Source organism: Apodemus sylvaticus, chromosome 12, assembly GCF_947179515.1.
Source record: "Apodemus sylvaticus chromosome 12, mApoSyl1.1, whole genome shotgun sequence".
NCBI lineage: Eukaryota > Metazoa > Chordata > Mammalia > Rodentia > Muridae > Apodemus > Apodemus sylvaticus.
In genome coordinates this window covers 85,460,835-85,487,184 of record NC_067483.1, presented here as the reverse complement: position 1 = coordinate 85,487,184, position 26,350 = coordinate 85,460,835, and the positions used below count along the sequence as shown (strand labels likewise).

General features: G+C 42.1%; 1 protein-coding gene across 1 annotated transcript in view; it reads right to left on the bottom strand.

Moving 5' to 3' along the window:
* Positions 1-26,350, bottom strand: part of LOC127697240 (cation channel sperm-associated auxiliary subunit epsilon-like) — a 117,316-nt gene that overhangs the window by 20,647 nt on the left and 70,319 nt on the right. Inside the window, exons 12-14 of the mRNA XM_052200236.1 lie at positions 25,873-25,931; positions 23,120-23,195; positions 17,463-17,515 (exon numbers count right to left, since the gene is read on the bottom strand). Of these exons, the coding sequence (XP_052056196.1) occupies positions 17,463-17,515; positions 23,120-23,195; positions 25,873-25,931 (188 nt within the window). The remainder of the gene's footprint in view (positions 1-17,462; positions 17,516-23,119; positions 23,196-25,872; positions 25,932-26,350) is intronic.

The window sequence follows — 26,350 nt, the reverse complement described above, 5'->3', positions numbered from 1 at the left end:
ATGTCTAGATGCCAGCAAAAGAAGACAATCAATAGTCGTCAGGGCAGTGTCTCCAGATCTCAGTCATCCTACTACAGCAGGCCCTGAATATTCCAACATAGCCGAAGCACAAGGAAAAGACATGAAAGCCCACTGCATGAAGATGGTAGAGGTCTTCAACGTGGAAATGAATGAGCCCAACAGAGAAATCCAGAAAAACTGGAGAAAAAGAATATATTATTTCTCTCTCTCTCTCTCTCTCTCTCTCTCTCTCTCTCTGGATTTTTTTTTTTCGAGACAGGGTTTCTCTGTATAGCCTAGGCTGTCCTGGAACTCACTCTGTAGACCAAGCTGGCCTCAAACTCAGAAATCCACCTGCCTCTGCTTCCCAGATAGCTGGGAACAGGCGTGCTCCACCACCGCCCAGCTAAGAATACATCTCTTAAAGAAAACTATGAAAGTAGAAACAGTTGAAGGAAATGAATAAAACTGTTGAATACCTAAAGATGGAAATAAAAGCAATACAAACTGAGAAAATTCTGGAAATTAAAAATTAAAAATTTGAGCTGTAACCACAGAGGCAAGCTGCACCAATGAGATACAAGAGATGGAAGACAGAACCTCAGGCATTAAAGATGCAGTAGAAGAAATGAATACAGCGGTGAAAGAAAATGTTAAATCTAAAAAAGTTCTGACATAAAACATCCAGGAAATCTGGGATGCTATGAAAAGACCAAAAACCCAAGAATAATAGGAATAAAAGGAAAGAGAATAATCCCAGATCAAATAAATGCCTTAAAAAAAATTCAACAAAATCACAGAAGAAAGTTTTCCAAATAAGGAGATGCCTATAAAGGTATAAGAAGCCTACAGAACACCAAATATATTGGACCAGAAAAGAAAGTTTTCTCACCACATAATAGTCAAAACATTAAACATACAGAACAAAGAAAGACTATTAAAAGCTGCAAGTGAAAAAGGCCAAGTATCATATAAAAGCGCACTTATTATAATTATACCTGACTTCTCAATGGAGACTCCTACAAAAGCTAAGAGACCAGAGAGCCCAGACTACTATGTCCAGCCACAAACTTTCAATCGCCATAGTCAGAGAAGATAAGATATTCTACAATAAAGTCAAACATAAACAAAATCCATCTACAAATCCAGCCCTATAGAAGGTGCTAGAAGGAAAATTCCAACCTAATGAGGTTAACTACACCCATGAAAACACAGCAGGCAGACAATTTTACAGTAGTAAAACCAAAATAAGGGAAGCAAGGGTACACACACACATACTTCACTACCTGTCCCATCATCATCATCAACAACAACAAAATAATAGGAACCAACAATCACTGATCTCTCTAAATGTCAAAGGCATTAATTCTCTAATATTAAGGCACAGACTAACAGAATGAATGTGAAAACAGGATTTATCCTTCTGCTGCATCCAAGAAACATACCTCAGCATTAAGATAAAGTTGGAAAAAGATATTCCAAGCAAATGGACTTAAGAATCAAGCCGATTTTAATATCTAACAAAATACACTTCAAACCAAAATTAATCAAAAATGATGGGGAAGGACAATACATACTCAAAGGGAAAATCCACCAAGAGGACATTTCAACTCTTAACAGCTGTGCCTCAATACCCAAAGCACCCAAGTTTAATAGAAGAAACACTGCTACAGCTTAAATCACACACTGATCCTCAATACTCAACTCTTATTACTGGACAGGTTATCCAGTCCAAAACCAGACAGAAAAATACTGGAGCTAACAGACGTTATAAACCAAATGGACCAAGAGATAGTTACAGAATATTTTACCCAAACAAAAAAGAATAGACCTTCTTCTTAGAAGCTCATGGAACTTGCTCCAAAGTGACCACATACTCAATCACAAAGCAAGTCTCAAGAGATATAGGGAAATTAAAATAACACCCTACATCCTATCAGACCACTATGGCTTAAAACTGAATTTCAGCAACAACAGAAAGCTTACAAACGCAGGGAACTGGAACAAATAAATGTAAAATGGGTCAAGAGAAGAATAAACTAAAAACTCTATAGAATGCAATGAAAATGGATGTTCAGGATACCCAAACTCATGGGGCACAAGGAATGTGGTGAAAACGGAAAAGTTCGTAGCACTAGGCGAGACAGGCACACTAGCAACTTAACAGCATGCCCCAAAGCGCCAGAACCAAAAAACATAAGCTCACCCAAGAGGGGCAGACAGCAGGAAACCATCAATCTGTTGGTTAAAATCAATAAAAACTGAAAAAAAAATCAGAAATATTAAACAAATCATTGGATCTTTGAAAAAAATTAATAATATAGACAAATCCTTATCCAAACTAACTAAAAGAATATCCAAATTAACAACATCGGAATGAAAAAGGTGGATAAAGCAACAGGCATGGAGAAAATTCAAAGAATCATCATTAGGTTATACTTCAAAACTCTCTACTCCACCACATTGGAAAATCTAAAAGAAATGGATAATTTTCTTGATATACCTATCACTTACCAAAGTTAAATCAAGATTAGATAAATAATTTAAATATACTTGTTGCTGCGGACTGTCCTGTGGGCAGGGGATCATGACCTAGGGAAAAATCAGCCTTTGGTTCTCAGGAAAGGCATAGGTTTGGTGACAAATAGAAACAAACACAGAGGTGGCTTGGATCTGAATGTATGTAGGAGCTCTGTAGTAAGGGTATTACCATTTCAAAAGATGAATCCAGTGAAGCAGGCATAATTATCATAACCATTTGTCACAAGGAAATGTAAAATCAATCAGGTATAATGTTTCCCATGTAACAGATTTAGAGGATCAATCACAGATGACATCAATCTTCCTCATTAGAATAAAGAGTCACTTGTAGTTAACAGCAAACCTTCAAAAAGAGTTTCTTATACCCCCTAGGTTCTAATGAGTTTCCCTGAGTAATCCTTATCTAACATCTAGCTTTCATCTTGTAAAAACTTTTTGAAATTCAATTTAAAATTTATACTTAATCAATGCTTTTCATACCACAGTGTCAGAGCCACTCTCATCTACACATGCATAGCCATATAAATTTGCATGCTGTTGGGAGGTTGTAATTATGTAAATGACTATGAGGCAAAGCATTGCAGTTCTTAGAAAAGAGTTTGCAGCCAGTGACTCTACTTCAAAGAATGGATTACCAGCCTGGGCTATTAGGATCATCCTATGAAAGAGGAAATTGAGAGTAAAACAAACTGCCTTGAGAACTACAGCTCAGAATTATCCTCTAGCTAGAGAGTTCCACAACCATTCCCAGGAGACCTCCTCCCTTTGGAGTTTAGCGCCTCAGCCTGTGGAACTTGTCACACAGAATCCACTGGAGTTGATGTGGCAACTTATCATTCCCAATAAAATAGAAGGAGTCAATAAAACTCTCCCAAACTCTTCAGCTTGATATGGAAAAACAAAAAGCCCAGGGTAACTAGAGCAATCCTGAACAATAAGGCAAAGCCCAGGGCCAGATGGTTATAATTCAGACTTCTACCAGACCTTCAAAGAAGAGTTAGCATCAATTCTCTTCAAATTACTCCATAATAGAGAAACAAAAGGAACATTGCACAATTCGTTTTGTAAGACCAGTTACTCTGATTCTCAAACCACCTAAAACTCAATGAGGAAAAATAATTACATGCCAACTTTCCTTATGAACATACATGTAAAAACATTCAATAATAAAATATTTGCAAAGTGAATGAAAGAATGCTTCAAAGAGATCATTCACTATGATCAAGTAGGCTTCATTTCAGAGATGCGGGGATGGCTCAGTAAAATAAATAAATAAATAAATCAGTAAATATAATTTGCCATATAAAAACACTGAAAGGTGAGGCTGGAGTGATGGCTCAGTGGTTAAGAGCACTGACTGCTCTTCCAGAGGTCCTGAGTTCAATTCCCAGCAACCACATAGTGACTCACAACCATCTGTAATGGGATCTAATGTACTCTTCCAGTGTGTCTGAAGACAGCTAGAGTATACTCATATAAATAAAAACACATTTTTAAAAAGACACTGAAAGGAAAACAAAAACAAAAAACACACAGGACTACTTTATTAGATGCACTGAAGGCCTTTGACAAAATCACCATAAAAGTACTGGAGTGATTAGGGATATAAAGGTCATACCTAAACACAATAAAGGCAATTTACAGCAAGCCTGTAGCCAATACCAAATGAGATGAGGAAAACTCACAAAGTCCCTGCTAAAATTAGGAACCAGACAAGGCTCTTCATGGTCTCCACATCTATTCAATAAAGCACTTCAAGTTCTAGGAGGAGCAATCCGACAACTAAAGGAGGTCAAGGGGATACAAATTGAAAAGGAAGAAGTCAAAGTATCATTATCTGCCGATGGTACAATAGTATGAATAAGTGTCCCCCAAAATCCTGCCAGGCGCTCCTATAGCTGAGAAATATTTTCAGTGAAGTGGCTGGCTACAAGATTAATGAAGAAACAAAACAAAACAAACAAACCAAAAAACCAGTAGCCTTCCTATATACAAATGACAAATGGACTGAGAAAGAAAGCAGGGAAGCAACACCCTTCACAACAGCCTCGAGTAATAAAATGTTTTAGGGTAACTCTAACCAAGCAAGTAACAGACTTGTATGATGAAAACTTCATCTTTGAAGAATGAAACTTGAGAGGATATCAGAAGATGAAAAGATCTCATATGCTCATGGATCAGTAGAATTAACATAGTAAAACTGGCCATCCTACCTAAGGTAATCTACAGATTTAATGAAATCTTCAACAAGATTCTAACACAATTCTTCACAGACCTTGAGAAGACAATTTTCAAGTTTATATGCAAAGTCAAAAAGCCCAGGGTAGCTAAAACAATTCTGAAAAATAAAAGAACTGGTGGAGTGTTGTGGATAGCCCTGGGCTTGTATTTTGATGCTAATTCTACTCCTCAGAGGGGCTGCAGATGAGGAGTTGTCTTGTGAACCTTCTCTGTACCTTATCTTTTCAAATAAAGACTTGAGCCAATGATTGGGCAGGAGAACGTGGGAGGAGCTGAGAGTCTGGGGGAGGAGCGACTGGAGATCAACTGAGAGGCAGCAGAGAGAGAGAAGCTTGTGGCCTGGAGAAACCACAAGTTAGATGGGATAATACAGATGGAATAGAGCAGGGTAGTGGGAGATCTGCCCAATCTAGGCTTGAGCTTGTTTTGTTAACTGATTGAGTTGAGCTTTCTTTTACCAGGGAATTGGGCTGGAAACAAAGTAGCAACAGTGGAGGTATCACCATTCCCAATTTTTAGATTTTGTGTGTGTGTGTGTGTGTGTGTGTGTGTCTGTGTCTGTGTGTATGTAATATATATTATATATATTATGTATATATATATATACATACATTGATCAATGGAATTGAACTGAAGCCCAGACATAAACCCAAACACATATGGAGTCCTGAATTTTGATAAAGCAGCAAGAAACACACACTGGAAAAATAAAATACAGTTTTTAAAAAATGGTGCTGGTCTAACTGGATGTCTGCATGTAGAACAATAAAAATGGATTCATATCGATCACCCTGCACAGATGATTTCATAATGAGCATGCTAGTTTGAGGCTGGTGTTATCACCCAATGATTACCATGCCACGCCCCATTTTTTAAAAGTTATTATAATGTTTTAGAAAATATTTAATCTCAATTAGTGATTTTTACTCTGTCTTTGATCATTCAGTTCCCAGACAAAAGACACACAACTTTTATTACTATTACTATTATTATTATTATCATCATTATTATTTGGTCTTTTTCAAGATAGGGTTTCTCTGTATAGCCCTGGCTGTCCTGGAACTCACTCTGTAGACCAGGCTGGCCTCAAACTCAGAAATCCACCTGCTTCTGCCTCCCAAGTGCTGGGATTACAAGTGTGTGCCACCACTGCCCAGCTAACTTTTATTATTTTAATAAGTCTTAATCAGCACTAGAGCTGGGCAGGTAACTACCCTGAATGCTATCAGAATCTATTTCCTAATCAATAACACCAAGTTATAATATGCTATGTTCCATCTGGGCAGCTCCGAACTCTAATTGGCCAGTCCTCATGGTGATGTTTCAGTGATTCACCCACCCCATGGCAGATTCATCCTCTCTTCACCTTCTCTCTCCTCATCATAGTTCTCCTCAGACCTCAAGCCCTGGAACCCCAAACCTGCCTGCTTCAATTCTGCCCAGCTATAGGCCATAGGTATCATTAGTCACCAGTCAGGGATGACTTGGGGGGCAAGTCACATAATGTCACTTGGATCTATGCATGGATTCTCTCATTTCTAGGGGTAATCAGGCCCTGGGCCAGTATTTACCATTACAATACATAGTAAAAAACAAAACCTCAACAGTCCTCCCCTTTTAAACCAATAAAAGGCTTTCTTTCAGACATAAGTTGAATACAACTATAACAATTATGAAAACTAAAATGTATGATATGCACTTAACATGTCCAGTCCATTTGGCAACTTAGATAATTTGTATATAAATCATTTTCAATCTTAATTTGTATTATTAACCTAAAAACATCTTTGTAGACCTAGAACAACTTCTTCAATCCTAAACAATTTAAGTTTATATTCAGACTGTGACTATCTACTCTTCAACTCCATCAGAGACCTGAGAAGGAATCCTGAATATGCAGGAGGCACAGGGACTCAGCTTCTAAAAATTATAGAAATGTTAGAGACAGCTGATCATTTGGACAGGCCCCAATATTTTCTGTAACATTTGGAACATCCATTTTCAGCGTTCTGTCCCAGGACACCTGACAGACGTTATGTGAAGCAAGAATTGTGAAGGGCTTGCATACCCGTCTTGGCAGAGCTTGGCAGTCAACCATTCTGGGTCTATTTGTCTTTTTTGGACAGCATTTTGTCTCCAGATAGTTAGGGCACTGTCTTTGCCCAGTATCTACTTTGCCACTGTAACTCCATGTGGAGCGATTGATGCTCACTATCTTCTTTGCAGTGGAATGAGGTACTGTCAGGAACAGACCTGTTTTATAGTCAAAAGATCTTTTAATAATGAAATAATCTTAAATGCCATATTCTGTGGATCTCTGAGGTGTTGAAGACCATCTATTTACTTATAGCACATCTAAATTGTGCTATAACATTATTTATTCTTAGCATTTATTATCTGAGTAACATTTAAAGCATTCTATTTTAGTTCACTAAATTAGTATCTAAGATGACCGTGAGCTTGACTATTAACTTGCATTACTTATTTTAAGCAGTTTGTAATGCAGTCATTAAAAGGACTGTGGTTAAGCCTTGTATTTTAAAATGAGTTGTATATGCATAATATCTATATAAGAATGGAACAATATACACACACATACACACACATGTATACATGATATTGCAACAAAATTAATCTTACATTTTGCATGAATATACAAAGATTTATGTCCCTTCCCCCACAGCATTGAGCTGGCTGGCAGCCCCCACTCTTCCGCTGGTGTTATTTCAGGCCTATTCAAGCTGTGACATTCCTGGCCTGCGGCCTCCACCCTTCCCCAGGTGTTATCTCGGGCCCTTGGGAACAATACAGCCACTTTCACCTTAACTACCAAGGCTGCCTCAGGGCAGTCTCACCTGGAGACCAGCAGAAACCTGTGTGACTGGAAGCAGGCAACCCGCTGAGAAGAAGATCCAAGGAATTCGCGGCCATTTGGGGGCAGGTTGGTTTTCTAAAGACTATATATATTGGCTAAATAATAGTAAAGTCAGTCTCTATGGGCAACTGTCCTCTTGACTCATTTCTCTTTCGTCCCCTTCCCATCACCCCCAGAATTCTCTTCCAGGGATCCGGTTTGCATGTGGCCACGGGCGTCTACAGATTTATATCACTGAAAGTCTAAACCCATGCCCTGTTGTAACAACATTAATCTTAAATTTTGTGTCACTATACAAAGATTTATACCAGCAAAAACCTTAAACCTGTAACCATATATCAACTTTTATAACAATATAACAAAATGTAACCTCAGTTTTGCATCAGAATATAAAGATCTCTACCAATGTAAGATTATTTGTATAAAATGATTGTTTGTTTGTTTGTTTTAAGAGCAGACTCAAGCGCTGTCCCTTCTCTCTGACTCTATTTCCAGGCCCTTTCTTCCTCTCTACTCCCTCCCTCTCTCCACATGTTCCTGGCTGGTCTCCCGTCTTCTCTCTCTGTCTCTGTCTTTCTCTGCCTCTACTTCCTTCTCAATTGCTCTTCCCATGCCCCAAATAAACTGTATTCTATACTTAAAAAAAGAGTAGCTTCAATAATCTACACTTATTTTTATACTTTCTCATAGTATTTCTATACCCCCCTTTTCTTTTCAATCCCCTTTCACTTACCTATGAAAGAAGGAAGGGCAGAGAAAAAGAAAGAAAAATCACCTGAATCTAAGCTCCTTAGTTTCCTCCCTGTAGTGGCTATTCCTGGTTGTCAACTTGACTATATTTGGAATGAACTACAGTCTAGAATTGGAAGGCTCACCTATGATCCTAATTTGGAGGCTCAGAGAGATAAGTTTCTGACCTGGATCTTGGTATGGAGATCTTGAAGCATAGTGGCTAAGACAAGGAGATCTCCGAGTTCAAGATGATTTGGGATTAAAGGCATGGATGCACACACCTTTAATCTGGGCCACACCCTATGATGGAGATATATAAGGACATTGGAAGAAGGAAGATTCTCTCTCACTCTTCCTTGCCTGCTTGCCTCGTGGGACTGAGAAACTGCTAGATCTTTGGACTTCCATCCACAGCTGCTGCTGACCATTGTTGGGGAGTTGGACTATAGACTGTAAGTCATCGACAAATTCCCTAACTATATAAAGACTATCCATACGTTCTGTGACTCTAGAGAACCCAAACTAATACAGAAGTTGGTACCAGGAGTGGTTCTAGAGGAGCAGAAGTATGTATCAAAAGATGGCCTACTAAAAAGGAGTTGGAGATGCCTGATATCCCTTGGCTTAGTGTTGATGAAGGGATTTTCAGGCTTAGGGAAATTGCAATGTTAGAGTGGATACGTTGTGTAAAACCTAATCCTCCACAGTGGGAAGGTCCAGAAGATATGCCCTTTACCACTCCTATAAGATACAAACTGGTGAGAGGGGCACCAGCACATTTAAAGAGTTTTGTTTTTGCCCTTTTCCTTGTGCCAGACCTTAGGGCTGGAGATGCTGCTGCTCAATTAGATGAATTAAATTCAATGGGTTTAACTGGGCCCCGGGTTAACAAGGGCTAGGTGGCAGCATTGAATCACCAGAGACAAGGTGATCGTAGTTATTATAATGGACAGCATAGACAAAACAATGTTTATAATGACATACCCCGTAATGGGCAGAGAGGTGGAACTTATAATGGTATGACTTGTTTAGACCTTTGATGCTGGCTAACCAATCATGGTGTTTCCAGGGATGAAATACATAGGAAACCTACTGCATATCTGTTTGATCTGTATAAGCAGAAAAATCCTCAAACAAATGATAGAAAGGCTGCATTGGATTGTGGCAAAAGGCAATCTAGGCCACTGAATCAATTTCCAGACTTGAGCTACTTTACAGATCCAGAATCCCTTGAATGAAGGGGTGGCCGGGTTCCCCCAAGGAAGGATCTTGATAAGACACCTAAAAGTTTTGCTGTTAGTCTTTCTCCAATTCTTCCCCAGAGGGACCTACGGCCTTTTACAAGGGTAACTGTACACTGGGGGAAAGGAAATAATCAGACTTTCTGGGGGCTATTGGATACTGGTTCTGAATTGACACTGATTCCAGGAGATCCCAAGAAACATTGTGGCCCTCCAGTTAGAATAGAGGCTTATGGAGGACAGGTGATTAATGGAGTTTTGACTGATGTGCGACTCACAGTAGGTCCAGTGGGTCCCCGAACACTTCCTGTGGTCATTTCCCCAGTTCCAGAATGTATAATTGGGATAGATATACTCAGAAATTGGCAGAATTCTCACATTGGTTCTCTGACCTGTGGAGTGAGGGCCATTATGGTTGGAAAGGCAAAATGGAAGCCTTTAGAGTTGCCTCTGCCAAAGAAAATAGTGAATCAAAAACAATATCGTATTCCTGGAGGAATTGCAGAAATTACTGCCGTAATCAAGGACTTGAAAGATGCAGGGGTGGTGGTTCCCACCACATCTCCCTTTAACTCTCCCATCTGGCCAATGCAGAAGACAGATGGATCATGGAGAATGACAGTTGACTATCAAAAATTAAATCAGGTAGTAACTCCAATTGCAGCTGCTGTACCAGATGTAGTTTCGTTACTTGAGCAAATTAACACATCTCCTGGAACCTGGTACGCAGCTGTTGACCTGGCAAATGCCTCCTTCTCATTACCTGTACATAAGGACCACCAGAAGCAATTTGCTTTCACTTGGCAAGGCCAGTAGTATACCTTTACAGTTTTGCCTCAAGGATATATTAACTCTCCTGCCCTGTGTCATAACTTAGTTAGAAGGGACCTTGATCGTTTGTCTCTTCCACAAAATATCACATTGGTGCACTATATTGATGATATTATGCTGACTGGACCAAGTGAGCAGGAAGTAGCAACCACTTGGAATTCATTGGTAACACATATGCGTATCAGAGGATGGGAAATAAATCCAACCAAGATTCAAGGACCATCTACTTCAGTGAAATTCTTAGGAGTACAGTGGTGTGGGGCATGCAGAGATATATTCTTTCTAAGGTGAAAGATAAGTTATTGCACCTGGCCCCTCCTACCACCAAGAAAGAAGCACAACGTTTAGTGGGTCTATTTGGATTCTAGAGACAGCACATTCCTCATTTAGGTGTGTTACTCAGGCCTATTTACCAAGTGACTCGGAAAGCTGCTAGCTTTGTGTGGGGCCCAGAACAGGAGAAGGCTCTTCAACAGGTCCAGGCTGCTCTGCAGGCTGCACTACCACTTGGACCATATGATCCAGCAGACCCAATGGTACTTGAGGTGTCAGTGGCAGATAGAGATGCTGTTTGGAGCCTGTGGCAGGCCCCTGTAGGTGAATCACAGAAGAGACCTTTGGGATTTTGGAGCAAAGCTCTACCATCATCTGCAGACAACTACTCTCCCTTTGAAAAATAGCTCTTGGCCTGCTATTGGGCCTTAGTGGAAACTAAACGTCTGACAATAGGACACCAAGTTACTATGCGACCTGAACTGCCCATCATGAGCTGGGTGTTATCAGACCCTCCAAGTCATAAAGTAGGGTGTGCACAACAGCAGTCTATTATCAAATGGAAGTGGTATATACGTGATCGGGCCAGAGCAGGTCCTGAAGGCACAAGCAAGTTACATGAAGAAGTTGCTCAGATGCCTATGGTTTCTATTCCTGTTACAATGCCATCTGCTGACAAGCATGCACCTATAGCCTCATGGGGCATTCCCTATGACCAGTTGACTGAAGAAGAGAAGACTAGGACCTTTTTTACTGATGGCTCTGCACGTTATGCAGGCACCACCCAGAAGTGGACAGCTGCAGCATTACAACCCCTTTCTGGGACAACCCTGAAAGATACAGGTGAAGGAAAATCTTCACAGTGGGCAGAACTTCAGGCAGGACATATGGTATTACAGTTTGTTTGAAAGAAGAAATGGCCAGATGTACGATTGTTCACTGACTCATGGGCTGTAGCCAATGGATTGGCTGGATGGTCAGGGACGTGGAAGGATCACAATTGGAAAATTGGTGAGAAGACATCTAGGGAAGAAGTATGTGGATAGATTTCTCCAAATGGGCAAAGGATGTGAAGATATTTGTGTCCCATGTAAATGCTCACCAAAAGGTGACTTCAGCTGAGGAGGAGTTCAATAACCAAGTGGATAAGATGACCTGTTTTGTGGACAGTTGGCCTCTTTCCCCAGTCATCCCAGTTATTGCCCAGTGGGCACATGAACAAAGTGGCCATGGTGGCCGAGACAGAGTTTATGTTTGGGCTCAGCAACATGGACTTCCACTCACCAAGGCTGACCTGGCTACAGCTGCTGCTGAATGCCAGATCTGCCAACAGCAGAAACCAACACTGAGCTCCAGATATGGCACCATTCCTCAAGGTGACCAGCCAGCAACATGGTGGCAGGTTGACTATATTGGACCACTTCCCCTGTGGAAAGGACAGCGTTTTGTTCTTACTGGAGTAGATACTTATTCTGGTTATGGATTTGCCTTTCCTGCACGTAATGCTTCTGCCAAATCCACCATCCGTGTACTCACTAAATGCCTTATCTATCGTCATGGTATTCCACACAGTATTGCTTCTGACCAAGGAACTCATTTCACAGCCAGAGAAGTGCAACAGTGGGCCCACAATTATGGAATTCACTGGTCTTACCGTGTTCCCCATCATCCTGAAGCAGCTGGTCTGATAGAAAGATGGAATGGCCTTTTAAAGACACAATTACGGTGCCAATTAGGTGGCAACAGCATGGAGGGCTGGGGCAGAGTTCTTCAGAAGACAGTATATGCTTTGAATCAGCGTTCAATATATGGTACAGTTTCTCCCATAGCCAGGATCCATGGGTCCAGGAATCAAGGGGTGGAAAAGGGACTAGTTCCACTCACTATCACTCCTAGTGACCCTCTAGGAAAATGTTTGCTTCCTGTCCCCACAAATTTAGGTTCTGCTGGCCTAGAAGTTTTGGTTCCAGAAGGGGGAGTGCTCCTACCAGGAGCCACAAGAAACATTCCATTGAACTGGAAGCTCAGACTTCCCTCTGGCCATTTTGGGCTTCTAATGCCCTTAAACCAACAGTCTAAGAAAGGAATAACAGTGTTAGGAGGGGTGATAGATCCAGATTACCATGGGGAAATTGGATTGCCTCTCCACAATGGAGGTAAGCAGGATTATGTGTGGAGTGCAGGAGATTCCCTAGGGCATCTCTTAGTACTACCATGTCCTGTGATTAAAATCAATGGGAAACTACAACAGCCTAATCCAAGCAGGATGACAAAGGACACAGACCTATCAGGAATGAAGGTATGGGTCAATCCTCCAGGAAAAGAGACAAGACCTGCTGAGGTGCTTGCCGAAGGTGAAGGAAATACAGAATGGGTAGCAGAGGAAGGTAGTTATAAATACAAGCTAAGGCCACGTAACCAGTTGCAGAAACGAGGATTATAAGTAATATGAATGCTTCTATCTTATTTTGTTAAAGATACATTTGTCTTTCTTCCAATCCCTTTAACATCAATTGGTGTTGAAACACTAAAAGAATGTTCCCAAGGGACATTTCCCCATTGTAAATTTACAAATGCATTTGCGAGTGTACGAGGAATAGTTATATCATGTTAGGCGTATTCACAATCTTGTTATTGTTTCATGAGGACATGAGATATTATTTGTGTCAAGTTGACAAGGGGTGGATTGTAGTGGCTATTCCTGGTTGTCAACTTGACTATATTTGGAATGAACTACAGTGTAGAATTGGAAGGCTCACCTATGATCCTAATTTGGAGGCTCAGAGAGATAAGTTTCTGACCTGGATCTTGGAGGCTCAGAGAGATAAGTTTCTGACCTGGATCTTGGTATGGAGATCTTGAAGCATAGTGGCTAAGACAAGGAGATCTCCGAGTTCAAGATCATTTAGGATTAAAGGCATGGATCTACACACCTTTAATCTGGGCCACACCCTCTGCTGGAGACCTACAGCCTTTAATCTGGGTTACACCCTCTGCTGGAGATATATAAGGACATTGGAAGAAGATTCTCTCTCACTCTTCCTTGCCTGCTTGCCTCGTGGGACTGAGAAACTGCTAGATCCTTGGAATTCCATCCACAGCTGCTGCTGACCATTGTTGGGGAGTTGGACTATAGACTGTAAGTCATCAACAAATTCCCTAACTATATAAAGACTATCCATATGTTCTGTGACTCTAGAAAACCCAAACTAATACACTCCCTGTCTAAGACCATAATTATGTATAATCATCCCTGAAGATAACAACATATATCTATAATGCAAAAAATAACCAACACCATCAACCCCAACTTAAGGGACTGCAACTTAAATTCAGAGATCTGCTTGTTTTAGCTCAGACCCTGTGCTGTGCCTGCAAGACTAAGCTGATATCCTTGTCCTCGGCTCAGAGCTGCACTTTAGCAGCTCGCCTGAGTAGCCCAGGTTGGCTGGCGGTTCAGCCTACTGCTGTAGCTCAAGGACTCTGCCATCTGGCATGCTGTCAGATTTGGGGGGTGGGTGCATCTGTGTCTTAGTTTATGCTGCGAATCCCTGGAATCATGTTTGCCAAACCAACATGCATTTTTAGCTCAGCGAAAACCCAATGTTGCTAAGGTACCATTCCCTGCACCCCTACCATTCCTAGACTGAAAGGGACAGCATGTGTTTTTGTTTTGTATGCAGGAAGCTGAAATCAATTTTGTTAAAAATGAGTTCTTGCCACACATTGGGTACCAATATGTTGTAGAAAATATTTAATCCCAATCGGGGCTTTTTAACCTGCCTTGATCATTCAGTTCACAGATAAAAGACACCCAACCTTTATTGTTATAATAAGCCTTAATCAACGCTAGAGCTGGGCAGATATCTGCCCTCTCTGTTATTATAATCTATTTCCCTATCAATAAAGCCCAAAATATAATTTTCCATATGCCATCTGAGCAGCTCCTAACTCTGATTGGCTAGCACTCACAGTCATGTTTTTATGACTCACCTACACCATGGTATCTTCCTCCTGTTTCCACTTCCTCTCTCCTCCTCTTGGTTCCCCAGACCCCGCGCCCAGGAACTGCAAACCCTGTGTCTTAGTCAGGGTTTCATTGCTGTGGAGAGACACCTTGACAAAGGCAACTCTCATAAAGGATAATATTTCATTGAGGCTGTCTTATAGGTTCAGAGGTTCAGTCCATCATCATCAAGGTGGGAGCATGGCAGCTTCCAGGCAGGCATGGCGCAGGAGGAGCTGAGAGTTCTATGTCTTCATCCAAAGGTAGCCAGGAACAAACCACTTATCCTTAAGCAGCTAAAAGGGTCTCTAAGCCCACACCCACAGTGACACACTTCCTCCAATAAGGCCACACCTACTACAACAAGGCCACACTTCCTAATACTGCCATTCCCTGGCCCAAGAATATTCAAATCACCACATTCCACTCCCCTATAGGCTTGTTCAAACACATGAGTCTATGAGGGCCACACCTAGCCATAGTATGATGCAAAATACATTTAGTCCAACTTCAAAAGTCCCTATAGTCCATAGCAGCCTCTGAGATCCACACATGATATGTGCTCCTCCAATAGGCTTTTGCCACTTCTCCAGCTCTGTCCTCGGTAGTATCCTAGGCTCTGGTTGACTCCACACCACTGCTGCTGCTGATCCTATGGTAATAGCATCTCCAACACACTGGGGTCTTCTGATGCGACAAAGCTTCACCAAAGGCCCCTCATAGACTCCCTTCATGGTGTCAATTCTCAGCTTCTTAGCATTATTCCTTTTGTCCTGAGCTGTCAGCTGCACCTGCACCACAGGTCTTTCTTGGTGTCTCACAGTATCAAGTCTCTCAGCTGCTCTTCATGACCCCTTCATGTGTTCAAAGTCACTATCATCTGGGTGATTCTTACACATTACCTAGTACAGCTACAGCGTGATTTACCACCTTAGCTATCTCTGGATCACAGCTTCTTTGTGTTCTCAGAAAACACGTCCCAGAAGATTTCACCTCAGTGATGCTGGTGTCTTCATCATTGTGAATGGCTTAGCTCCAAATAACCTACATCAACTGTTCTAGTCGACCTTTCTATTCTTGACTCTAAAGCCAGAGTTCCATGGCCAAAGCTGCCAAGTTCTGCTGCTAGTAGGAGCTAGAACATGGTCTCCTTGTTCTATTACATCCTTGGCTGTCCAAGAACTTGCTTTGTAACTGACCTTGAATTTAGATCCTCATGCCTCTCTCTGGTCTCCTGAGCTCTAGGATTAAAAGTGTATACCACCACACCTGGACCTAAGCTTTTCTGCTTGGAACTTGCTCCATGTCAGGCCAGCGTTAAACCCAGAGATGTGCTTGCCTCTGTCTCCTGGGATTAAAAGTGTGAAGCACCATGCCTAGGCCTAAGGTTTTCATGATCACTATTCCTCAAGATTTGGATCAAAAGCCTGTGTCTTCCAGCTTCTAGACTAAAGATCTGGATCACAGATCTTTTGTGTTCTCTATTTCTGGACTGTATTTCATTTCTAATTAAAATCTAAGTGAAAACAATAACCAAGTCCCTTGTTCCACTGCAAAAGTATAAGCAATAAGCTTAGCAGGGTGAGATCTTGCACTTAGATAACTACTTCCCATATCTGTTTATCTCCTTGAATATAGGCTTCAGCTCTATTCTGCTTCCTGGTGTCCCTTGAACCACATATTTTGTACTTCTCCTTTCTCAGCTTGCTTTTTTTCATTAAAATGCTCTTCATAAGAGTGAACATTAGTAATCACCCCACAGAATTCATACCCAGCTCCTTTGAGACTTCCTTTGTCAAAGCAATTCATCTAAATCTATTCAAATACCTTAGCCTCAGGCAGACTCTTCAGACAATGGTAAAAGCAGATATATTCTTCACCAAAATATCAAAAGAAACACAAATAAACAAATAAAACCAAACAGTCTCTAGTCCACATGCTAAAACTTCTTGGGTCAGGTTGGCACATTTCAAATCACCCTTAGCACCAATGTCTTCCATACTCCCACTAGGATGGTCCATTAAGCCCCACTTAAATCATTCCATTGCTTCCCAAATCCAAAGTCCCAACATCCACATCTCTTCAAAAAACAAAAAACAAAAAACAAAAAACCCAAACAAACCAACCATGATCAGGCCTATCATGGCAGTACCCCAGCCCCTAGTACCAACTTCTGTCTTAGTTAGGGTTTTACTGTTGGAAAGAGACACCATGACCAAGGCAACACTAAAGACAACATTTAATTGGGGCTGGCTTACAGGTTCAGATGTTCGGTCCATCATCATCAAGGTGAGAGCATGGCAGCTTTCAGATAGACATGGCACAGGAGGAGCTAAGAGTTCTACATCTTCATCCAACTAAAGTCAGGAACAGACTGAGCATCCTTCGGCAGCTAGGAGGAGTGTCTCTAAGCCCACCCGCACAGTGACACACTATCTCCAAAAAGGCCACACCTAATAGTGCTACTCCTTGGCCCAAGCATATTCAAACCACCACATTGCACCTACCTCAATTATGCCCAGCTACAGGCTGTAAACATCTTTATTTGCCAATCGGGGATTAGTTGCTGGGCAAGGTCACATAATGTTTCTTGGGTTTACATGTGGATTCTCTTGTCCCTGGGGCAACCAGGTCTTGGGGGCCAATATGTAGCATTGTAATACACAGCAAAAGACCAAAGCTCAACAGAGTAAGACCCAACAAATAGAAGTAATATACTTACCCTCGAACAATAATGTATCTACTTGAATCACAGCCAGTATCAATTTCGAACACCTAAAAATGAAGTAATTTTACAAAGTGAACTCAGCGGCTCTGACTCGAATGATCTAAGCTAGAGTTCGAGCCAACGGTGGGTATAGTTTAGAAACACAGACAGAATTTCATCCCTTATCTGAAATGCTTCTTGCCAGGAGTGTCCCAGATTTTATAATATTTGCATATATCTAATGAGATAACTTAGGGCTGAGCCCTAGGAGAACCATGTCTTCTACCTCTACTGCTGCAACCCAGTCAACACCGTGCTTGCAACCTGCATGGTAGACTGTCAGCAGGCATCTGTCATGTGCTTAGCTCAAGTGGCAACTTGTCAGGGAATGGAATGGCCTCGCATGTAGCAGTCTTTCTTGCTTTGCTAGTTCTGGTTTCCCTAACCCTCATGTTTAATCAGAGGACTAACAGGTCAACTACTGACAGGCTCAGGCTGTGACCATAGGAAATCTGTATCCAGATTTCTTTGACAGGAAATCTGTATCCAAATAATCATGCCTACAATTCATTCCTTGGTGCAGCAGAACTGTCAACTTAGCTACAATGGAGGTAAAATCCTTTGGGGATGTGAGGGACATTGAAGTACAGCCTTATTACAGGGAGCTCCACAGTAAGAGCCAAGAGTTTAAGCTCTATTAAAAGCAAAACACATAAACAAACTAAAAGACTTTATCTATTTATGTTCATTTATTAACATGTACATCATTTTTATGACTGGTATAAAGTATATATTGTGTTGAATATAATAAAAAATTATTGAAAAAATAAAATAAAATATGATCCCTCCAGTGGCAGATCCTTCCGGATAGGACATGATACTAGGAAAATACATCTTATCCCTCTGCTGTTCCATCTCCAAAGAGAGCTAACTTCCTCCTGCTTTCTCTCTTCTTCTGTCCAACATGGAAGTCCCGCCTACTTGCCCAGTGACTGGCTCCTTTATTCATTAGGGGATTGGTTCACAAGAACAGCACCAGGGCCATCCACAACATCAATTAATCTTCCTGCTTTTTGCCTGACCATGATTTGATAAAGGTATTGTATGTAAGTCCCTCCATTGTTGAAGAGATCCAATGTTTTTCTACAAAGGACATGACAGAATTATGACTGTGCTCTGAAAACAAGAGAACTTTTTTGCTTTTCAAACCAGACACATTGGATTTACAGTTGAAAGAAGGTTAACTTCATCAAATCTCCACCATTAAGGAAGAACTCTTGGCCACCACTTTACTCTGCTGTTAATATTTAGAAATATATTGCCTAAAAATTATGCAAGCGTCTGTAGCTAAAATAATGACTGTGTCAGCCTTAAAAGAAAGCTTAAGAAGACAGAGTTGAGGGCTGGAGAGATGGCTCAGCAGTTAAGAGCACTGACTGCTCTTCCAGAGGTCCTGAGTTCAATTCCCAGCAACTGCATGGTGGCTCTCAGCCATCTGTAATGGTATCTGATGCCCTCTTCTGGTATGTCTGATAGGTGGGGCTTGGTGATCCCAGGCCTAGGGTTGGAAGAGACCACAAACAGAAGAAGATGGAGAAAGGAGAAAAGACAAGGAGTCAAGAAAGCATGACTATGAGGGCTGGCCAATTGGAATTGAAAGCAGCCCAAATGAAACATAGTAAGTAGTAACTTGGGGTTATTAATAGGTAATAGATTTTAGAGCATCTCAGCCTCAGCGCTAATAAAGCCTTATTATCAATATAAATAGTGTGTGTGTGTGTCTGAATCATCAAAGGCAGGGTAGAAGCTCCAGATTGTGATTAAATATTTTCTTCAACAATTCCTACCTCTTCAGTTTAGGTTGAGGGTCAGCAAATGTTTATGTGTGTATCTGCCTGCTTGTATGTATGTGTACCACGTGTATCTAGGTGCTCACAGGCCAGAAGACGACGTGGGATTGCCTGGAGCTAGACTAGCAAGCAGTTGACAGGCAGCCCATATGGGTGCTAGGAACTGAATGTGAGAACTGAGCTCTTACTGCTGAGTACTCCTTCAGCAGCAGGTACAGCAAATTCACATGGAACAATGGATCCCACATGGGAATTCCAATGGCCTTTGCTATTGACATACTGGTGGGTGACATATTAAGAGTTGTCATCTCCCCATTAGCCAATTCTTCTCCCAAAGAAATAGCAGGGACTTCTGGGGGCTGGCTTACACTACTCCATGTTCAGCCCTTGGTGCAAGGCTGAAAGGTGACATGATGCCTTGTTGGAAATGACAGTTCTTTATGCGGCATGCAATGAAACAACAGAGTGACAAAGATGTCAGGTTCCAATTCAAATGGCTCATTCTAGCCCATTTGGCCCCCACAAGTTTTTTGTTTGTTTTTGTTGTTGTTGTGTTGTTTGTTGTATTGGTTTTGTTTTTGGTTTTGTTTTTTGAGACGGGGTTTCTCTGTATAGACCTGGCTGTCCTGGTACTCACTCTGTAGACCAGGTTGGCCTCGAACTCAGAAATCTGCCTGCCTCTGGCCTGGCAGTTTTAAGAAGAGCCGGACATCACTGGATGGGAAAAGAGCAGAGCTGGTACTGTCTATCTCATGACTATTTCCCAAGAGGCCGATGGCTTGCTTAGTCATGAATGGCTTGAGAGTGCAAAAAAGGAACCTGTGCTTGAGAGCATATTCTATAGTTGGTACACAGGTTTTGATTTCCATGGCTAATAAGACAATCTGTCTCTATTACAGCACCACCTTTCCCTGTTGCTTAGCAGGGACTTGCGCTGCATTTCAGAGAGAGGTCACTGTACACTGCAGTGGGCCTAGGAGATTAGGTCTGAACCAGGTCTGCCCCGGAGAAAGAAAGAAAGTGGAAACTTCCCCTCCCCCGACTCTTATTAGAGAATGATTCTGTGGCAGGCACTGTTTTTTGCATACTTTTCATAAATAACCCCACTTATTATTCTAACATCTCCACAAGACCCATGTTCCCTTTTGCAGGGAGGGCAAAAAGGCCTCACAGGGCATAAAGAAGCCAGGGAACGAATGGTGTAACTGAGACCTGATGTCAGGTGAGATAGATCTGTAGGGTAAAGCTGGACTGGGCAGGATCAGGCAAAGAGGAAGCCGCAACACATTCACAGATTGAGAGGACAGGAGAAACCCCAGGGTTCCAGAAGGTATCTGCAAAGGTCACAGCCAAACCTCTGAAGGCAGAAAGTGCAGACTCAGTCAAGGGTGCAGTTTTATGCTTCAGCTGTAGGATGCAGGTTGGTAACTCGTGCAGCTGTGAGTCAGGGTGGTGTGGTGTTGGGGGCAGAGGGGACATGCAGCTAACACAGCTTCTAGGGAGTGTGTACTGACAGGGCTGGGGATAGACCACATTTTCACAGTTTAATGCTCTGAAGTGGAAACTTAAGGGTTCATTAGAAAGTCAGTTGGGGGCTGGTGAGGTGGCTCGTCTGTTAAGAGCACTGACTGCTCTTCCAGAGGTTCTGAGTTCAAATCCCAGCAACCACATGGTGGCTCACGACCATCTGTAATGAGATCTGTTGCCCTCTTCTGGTGTGTCTGAAGACAGCTACAGTGTACTTATATAATAAATAATTCTTTAAAAAAAAAAAAGAAAGAAAGAAAGAAAGCTGGTTGGATGGTGTTTTGCTGGGCGAAGGAATGTTTCATTGAAGCAGATACAGGAGAGAGGACGTTCCATTAAAGCAAGCCCATGAGCGGAGACACGGTGAAGGATTCTTTGCTAAGACACACATGTATTGGTTTGCTTTAGACTGCATAGCTGAACTGCATTTGTTGGGACACCACAGAGAGAAATGCACCAAAAAGCTTCTGGTGGTGTGCTGCGGTTGAATGCACGCACTGAGGCCAAGAGCTGTGCTGAGGTAAGACCTGGGCTGAGGCAAGAGAAGTGGAGGACGTGGGATGTTTGGAGGGCATAAATGTTACTCCATGGTGTGATGGAGACAGAGATTGGCTCGATGGGATCGCTGGCTGTGTAACCACTTCTGAGTCTCTCTTGTCCTCACTGATCTTTGCTTCCCTCAGAGAGGCACAGCTGAGAATTTCTCCTGGTGTTTCTGTTGGTCCCTCCTGCTGACACTAGCCAAGGCTGAGGCCTGGCTGTCTCTACCAGGTCTTGTCACCATTGTTGCTAACCAGACTTTACCGAACTGGATTGCTGGTGTATCCTGAAGTGTTCCTGAGTGGATCAAACTGTGCTTCCTGCTGACCTGTGAACTGAACTGCTGATTTTCAGACAACACAGACAGGAGTTGCTCCAAAATACCTTTCTAAACAGGTCCACTTCCCCTATATACTTTCTTCCCTACTACCTCTGGTAGGTAGTGGGCTACAAGGAAAGTTAGAGTGTTTAAGAAACATCATTAAAAATAGGACTTGAAAAAAATTAAAACTCATGAAATCTCGACATGGTACAAAGAGGGTCATGCTCTATAGCCAAAAGGAGAGTCATTGAAGCCCCATTCCATTTTATATGTCTGCATTCCTCGTGTGCTCACTGTATAATGACTGGCTGTTGGTGACACAGAGGTAGAGCAACAGTAGATTAGGGACACAAAGGAGGAGTTGAGTATTGGCATGACTGCTAGAGCGCTCCAGCTTGTTCCTCACCCTGGCGCTCGCTGGTGGCTGTGCCTGGCCTTGGCGTCCTTCTGCCTGCTGAGTGTTTACTTATTCTTCACTCACAAATTTCACCTATTTTTTTTGTTCACCTGTCCCTTCTCAAGCAAAGTAGCCTGCTCTTTCCTCTGAGCTACTCTGTAACAGTGCACCATGCTGTCTTGTACCAGGTGTGTTTCCTTTTAGGGAGGCAATTTTATAACTCCCATCACCAAGTGTTCAGACTGAAACAACAGAGGTATAAGAAGATCTTCTGGGGAAAACAACAAACAAACAAACAAACAAACAAACAAGGACATAGAAAGTCCCTCCGGATGAGTGGATGTGTGAGATCCACGTGTACATGTCTGTCTGGCAGCCTCCTTTGACAAAGGCAACCCAAGTGCACTTTTCCCCATTAGTTTCAATTTCCGTTTACACAACTGATCTTCAAACCTTCAAAGACTAATTATGTTACCTTTTTGTATACATTTATCCAATCCCACTTTGAGGGAGAAGCTCATAGAAGGCAGAGCTTATATCCTCTGCTTTCAAACCAAAGGATGGCTATTTGCCCCTGAGAAGCACAAAGGACAGTGAAAAGAGAATGTGTTATTTAGTTTACTAACTGTACATTGTTTTAGTGTGTGTACATGTGTGTGCTGTGCTGCATGTGTGCTGTATTGCATGTGTGTCCATGTCTGTATGGGTACATGTATGTTCAGGTACATATATATGTGCATACTTATGTGTATAGACACGTGGGTGGTATCAGGAGTCATCCTCGATTGCTCTCCACCTGACTCTTTGAGGCAGGTCTCTCTATCAAACTCAGAGCTCACAGACACAACTAGTCTATCCACGCACTTGTTCTGGGGACTCCCTAACTCTACCATCCAAGTGATGGAATTTCAGGTGGGCTGCTATACCTACTCAGCATGTATATGAGTTCTGAGCATCCAAACTCGAGGCCTTAGCCCCTGACACTATATTATTTTGAAGAAAAATATTTTTATTCTTTTCTCCCCGTGGTACCTACCGGTTTGGCTGTTGGACATGTTCTTGAAATTGCACTAGGTCGGAACTGAAAAAGTGTGAGACCTGTGTTCTTTTTTCTAGGAGAAACAATCCACATAGGTTATTGTAGAATGAGAACAGGTGACAGGATCAACTGTGAAGTCCTATTGCATGATGGCATTAGCCCCCTCTGAGGAGATAAAGAGGCTTGCAGGACTACTAAGTCCATCAAGGTAGCCCTTCGGTGCTGAGCTCCTGAACTCCGCTCCCTCCTTTGGAGCCCACCCATACCTTGACCAGATTTGTGGCATAGCTGTTAATAGAAGAGAGCATCTACCAGCACTTTAGGGGCCTCTCACGCCCTTTACAAGTGTCCTCAGTCCCTGAATACGGGGGTTCTGCACCTGATGCTTTCTCCTGAATGTGAACTTCCTTTTGCCCATAGGGGTTCCTACCCCACTGGCAACACCTTTGCAACAATGAGGAATAATTCACCTCCTAACCACATTAAACTGTGTAAACTGATTCGGATGCCAAGAAAGGTTAGCTAGAATGTCTTTCTTAGTCACCAAGTGTACACAGATCATTTAGTTGTTGGGCAAAGTAGAGGTTGCAAAAACAATAGGCACAGAATGTCTGAAAGTGTGATTCAGACACTCCAGTTCCTGACAGGATTCTACTTTTGGGGGTGTTAGGTTGGACTAAGAAAAAGAAAGCACCTTAGATAACTTTGTGTGGCCTACAATGCAATTCTCAGCAAACATCCACAAATTCAAAAATTCCCAATGGGACCAATACTTTTGATAGGTGCTATAGTTAGTTTTCTGTGGCCCTGACAAAAACGAATTAAGGGGAGTGGAGTCTGAGCTCTCAGTTCCCAGGTGCAGTTCATCTTCATGAGGAAGTCAAGGCTGTCAGGAGTTGAAATATCGATTGTCACATCCACATTCAGGGAGCAGAGAAGGGTGAATGCTTGTGCCTGGCTACCTTTCTTTCTTATATCCCGGGTGTCTCAGTCAGGGTTATTCCTGCTGGAATAAAGCACCCTAACCACAGCACCATGACCAAAGTGGAGGAAAGGCTTCACGTTGCTGATCATCATTGAAGGATATCAGGATAGGAACTTACATAGGACAGGAATCCCCAAAAGGGGGCTGATGCAGAGACCATGGAGGGATGCTGCTTACTGGCTTGATCCTCATGGTTTGCTCAGCCTACTTTATCCTATAGAACCCGGGATCACCAGCTTAGGGACGAACCACCCACCATGACCTGGATCCGCCCCCATCGCTAATTAAGAAAATGTCCCACAGCTGGATCTTATGGGGGCATTTCCTCAATTATGGTTCTCTCCTTTCAGATGACTCTAGTGGTGTCAAGTTGACATAACCCAGCCAGCACACCAGGAATGCTCCCACTCAGAATGCTCAGGTTTTCCCACCTCAGTTAACCTAATCCCAATGATCCCCATAGGCATGTTCAGAGACCATCTTGCAGATGAATCCAGAAAACATCAAACTAACAGCTAGATTACTCATCCCACAAAGTCAGAGAGAAGAGCCAAAGGGTAAACAGGAAGGGGTGATAGTACCTCTTGTGACTACTGTGTACAAGGAACATTTCCTCCTAGTTCTTTCTGGCTACTGCTCTGCCATCTTGTCTTTTCTTTCTCCTTTGTAGTGTGTGTGTGTGTGTGTGTGTGTGTGTGTGTGTGTGTGTGTATGCGTTTGCATTTGTATATGTGTGTGCGCACCTAAGTGTTCATTATATATGCACCTACAAGTGAATATACATGCACACGTGTTCACATGTATGTGTTAGTGGAGGCCAGAGGTAGACATCAGATGTCTTTCTTGATTACTTTCTACCTTAAATTTTGAGACATGGTGTCTTACTGAATGAGGACATGTGCCACCATGCCTAGCTTCTATGTGGGTGCTGGAGGCCCAAATTCAGGTCCTCATGTGTATGTGGCAGGCACTGCGCTGACTGAGCTGACGCCTTGGCCCCTATTTTATTAACAGCACTCATTAGCACTTGGAATTTTCTAATTTGTTCCTTGTTTGGCATTGGTTACTGGAAATAGGTTCTGATATGTGGCTACTCCGTTTTTCTGTTCACAGCTAAAGACTAGTTCTAGGATGGAGAATTTTTCCTTTTGATTGAGGATAGTATGTAGAGACTTTCAGTTGGGAATTCATGATAAAACATGCATGGAAGTGATTGAGTTAAAGATTAGCCTGTTTTGGTTTGGATAAGAGTGACTTAACACCTCACATTTGGCATGGACCCCAGGATGGCACCACCAAGAGATGATGGACCTTAGGGGGTTGGTATCCTTAAAGGGAAATGTGGACCATGGTTTTTCCTCCTTGGTACCAAATTCACTGACTCTATCATGTTCAACTCTGGTTCTGTTGATGCTGCCTTGCCACAGCGGTAGAAGCAATGGGGGTCTCTCATGTCTGACCTCAAAACATGAAACTAACCCCTTTCTCCTTTGTATCTAGTTGCTTTAGGTCTTTTATTACAATAAGCAAGGCAAGCTAAGATGGGTCGGTCTCGCCATCTTCAGAGGCCCGAAGAAGAACCTTCAGATGACTTTTCACTGATTTATAAAAAGTGTTTACATTTTAAAGGGGAATTACTAATTTCCCATATATTGAGACATGCAAAGGGTTTTCAAATTTGGAGACCTAAAAGGGTATGAGTTTGTTTAAATAAAAGAAAGCATACATATCAAAGTATCAAATAACATTTAAAGGTCATACTTACTGTAAATAATAGTAATCATCTACTAATTCGTAATTTGTTGTCTGAAAAAACCTTGTTGTCTGAAAAGAAAATTGAAAATTTTCTGTAGAGCAGAAAAGGTGGAAATGGGACTTCAAGTTAGTATCATGTAGGTTTGTAGGTCAAGATGCACTAGACTGGCTCATTCCTCCAGACACATGCTTTTAGACATTTAAATTTTGAGTAAGAAAATATTCTGGATGGTCTTTTTCTTTTTTCTACCCCCATCCCCCAGGCAGGGTTTCTCTGAGTAGCCCTGGCTGTCCTGGAACTCACTTTGCAGACCAGGCTGGTCTCCAACTCAGAAATCTGCCTGCCTCTGCCTCCCAAGTGCTGGGATTAAAGGCGTGGGCCACCACTGCCCAGCTTTTTTTTTTTCTTTTTTTTTTCCCCGGGATTTATTTATTATTATATCTAAGTACACTGCAGCTGCCTTCAGACACACAAGAAGAGGGCATCA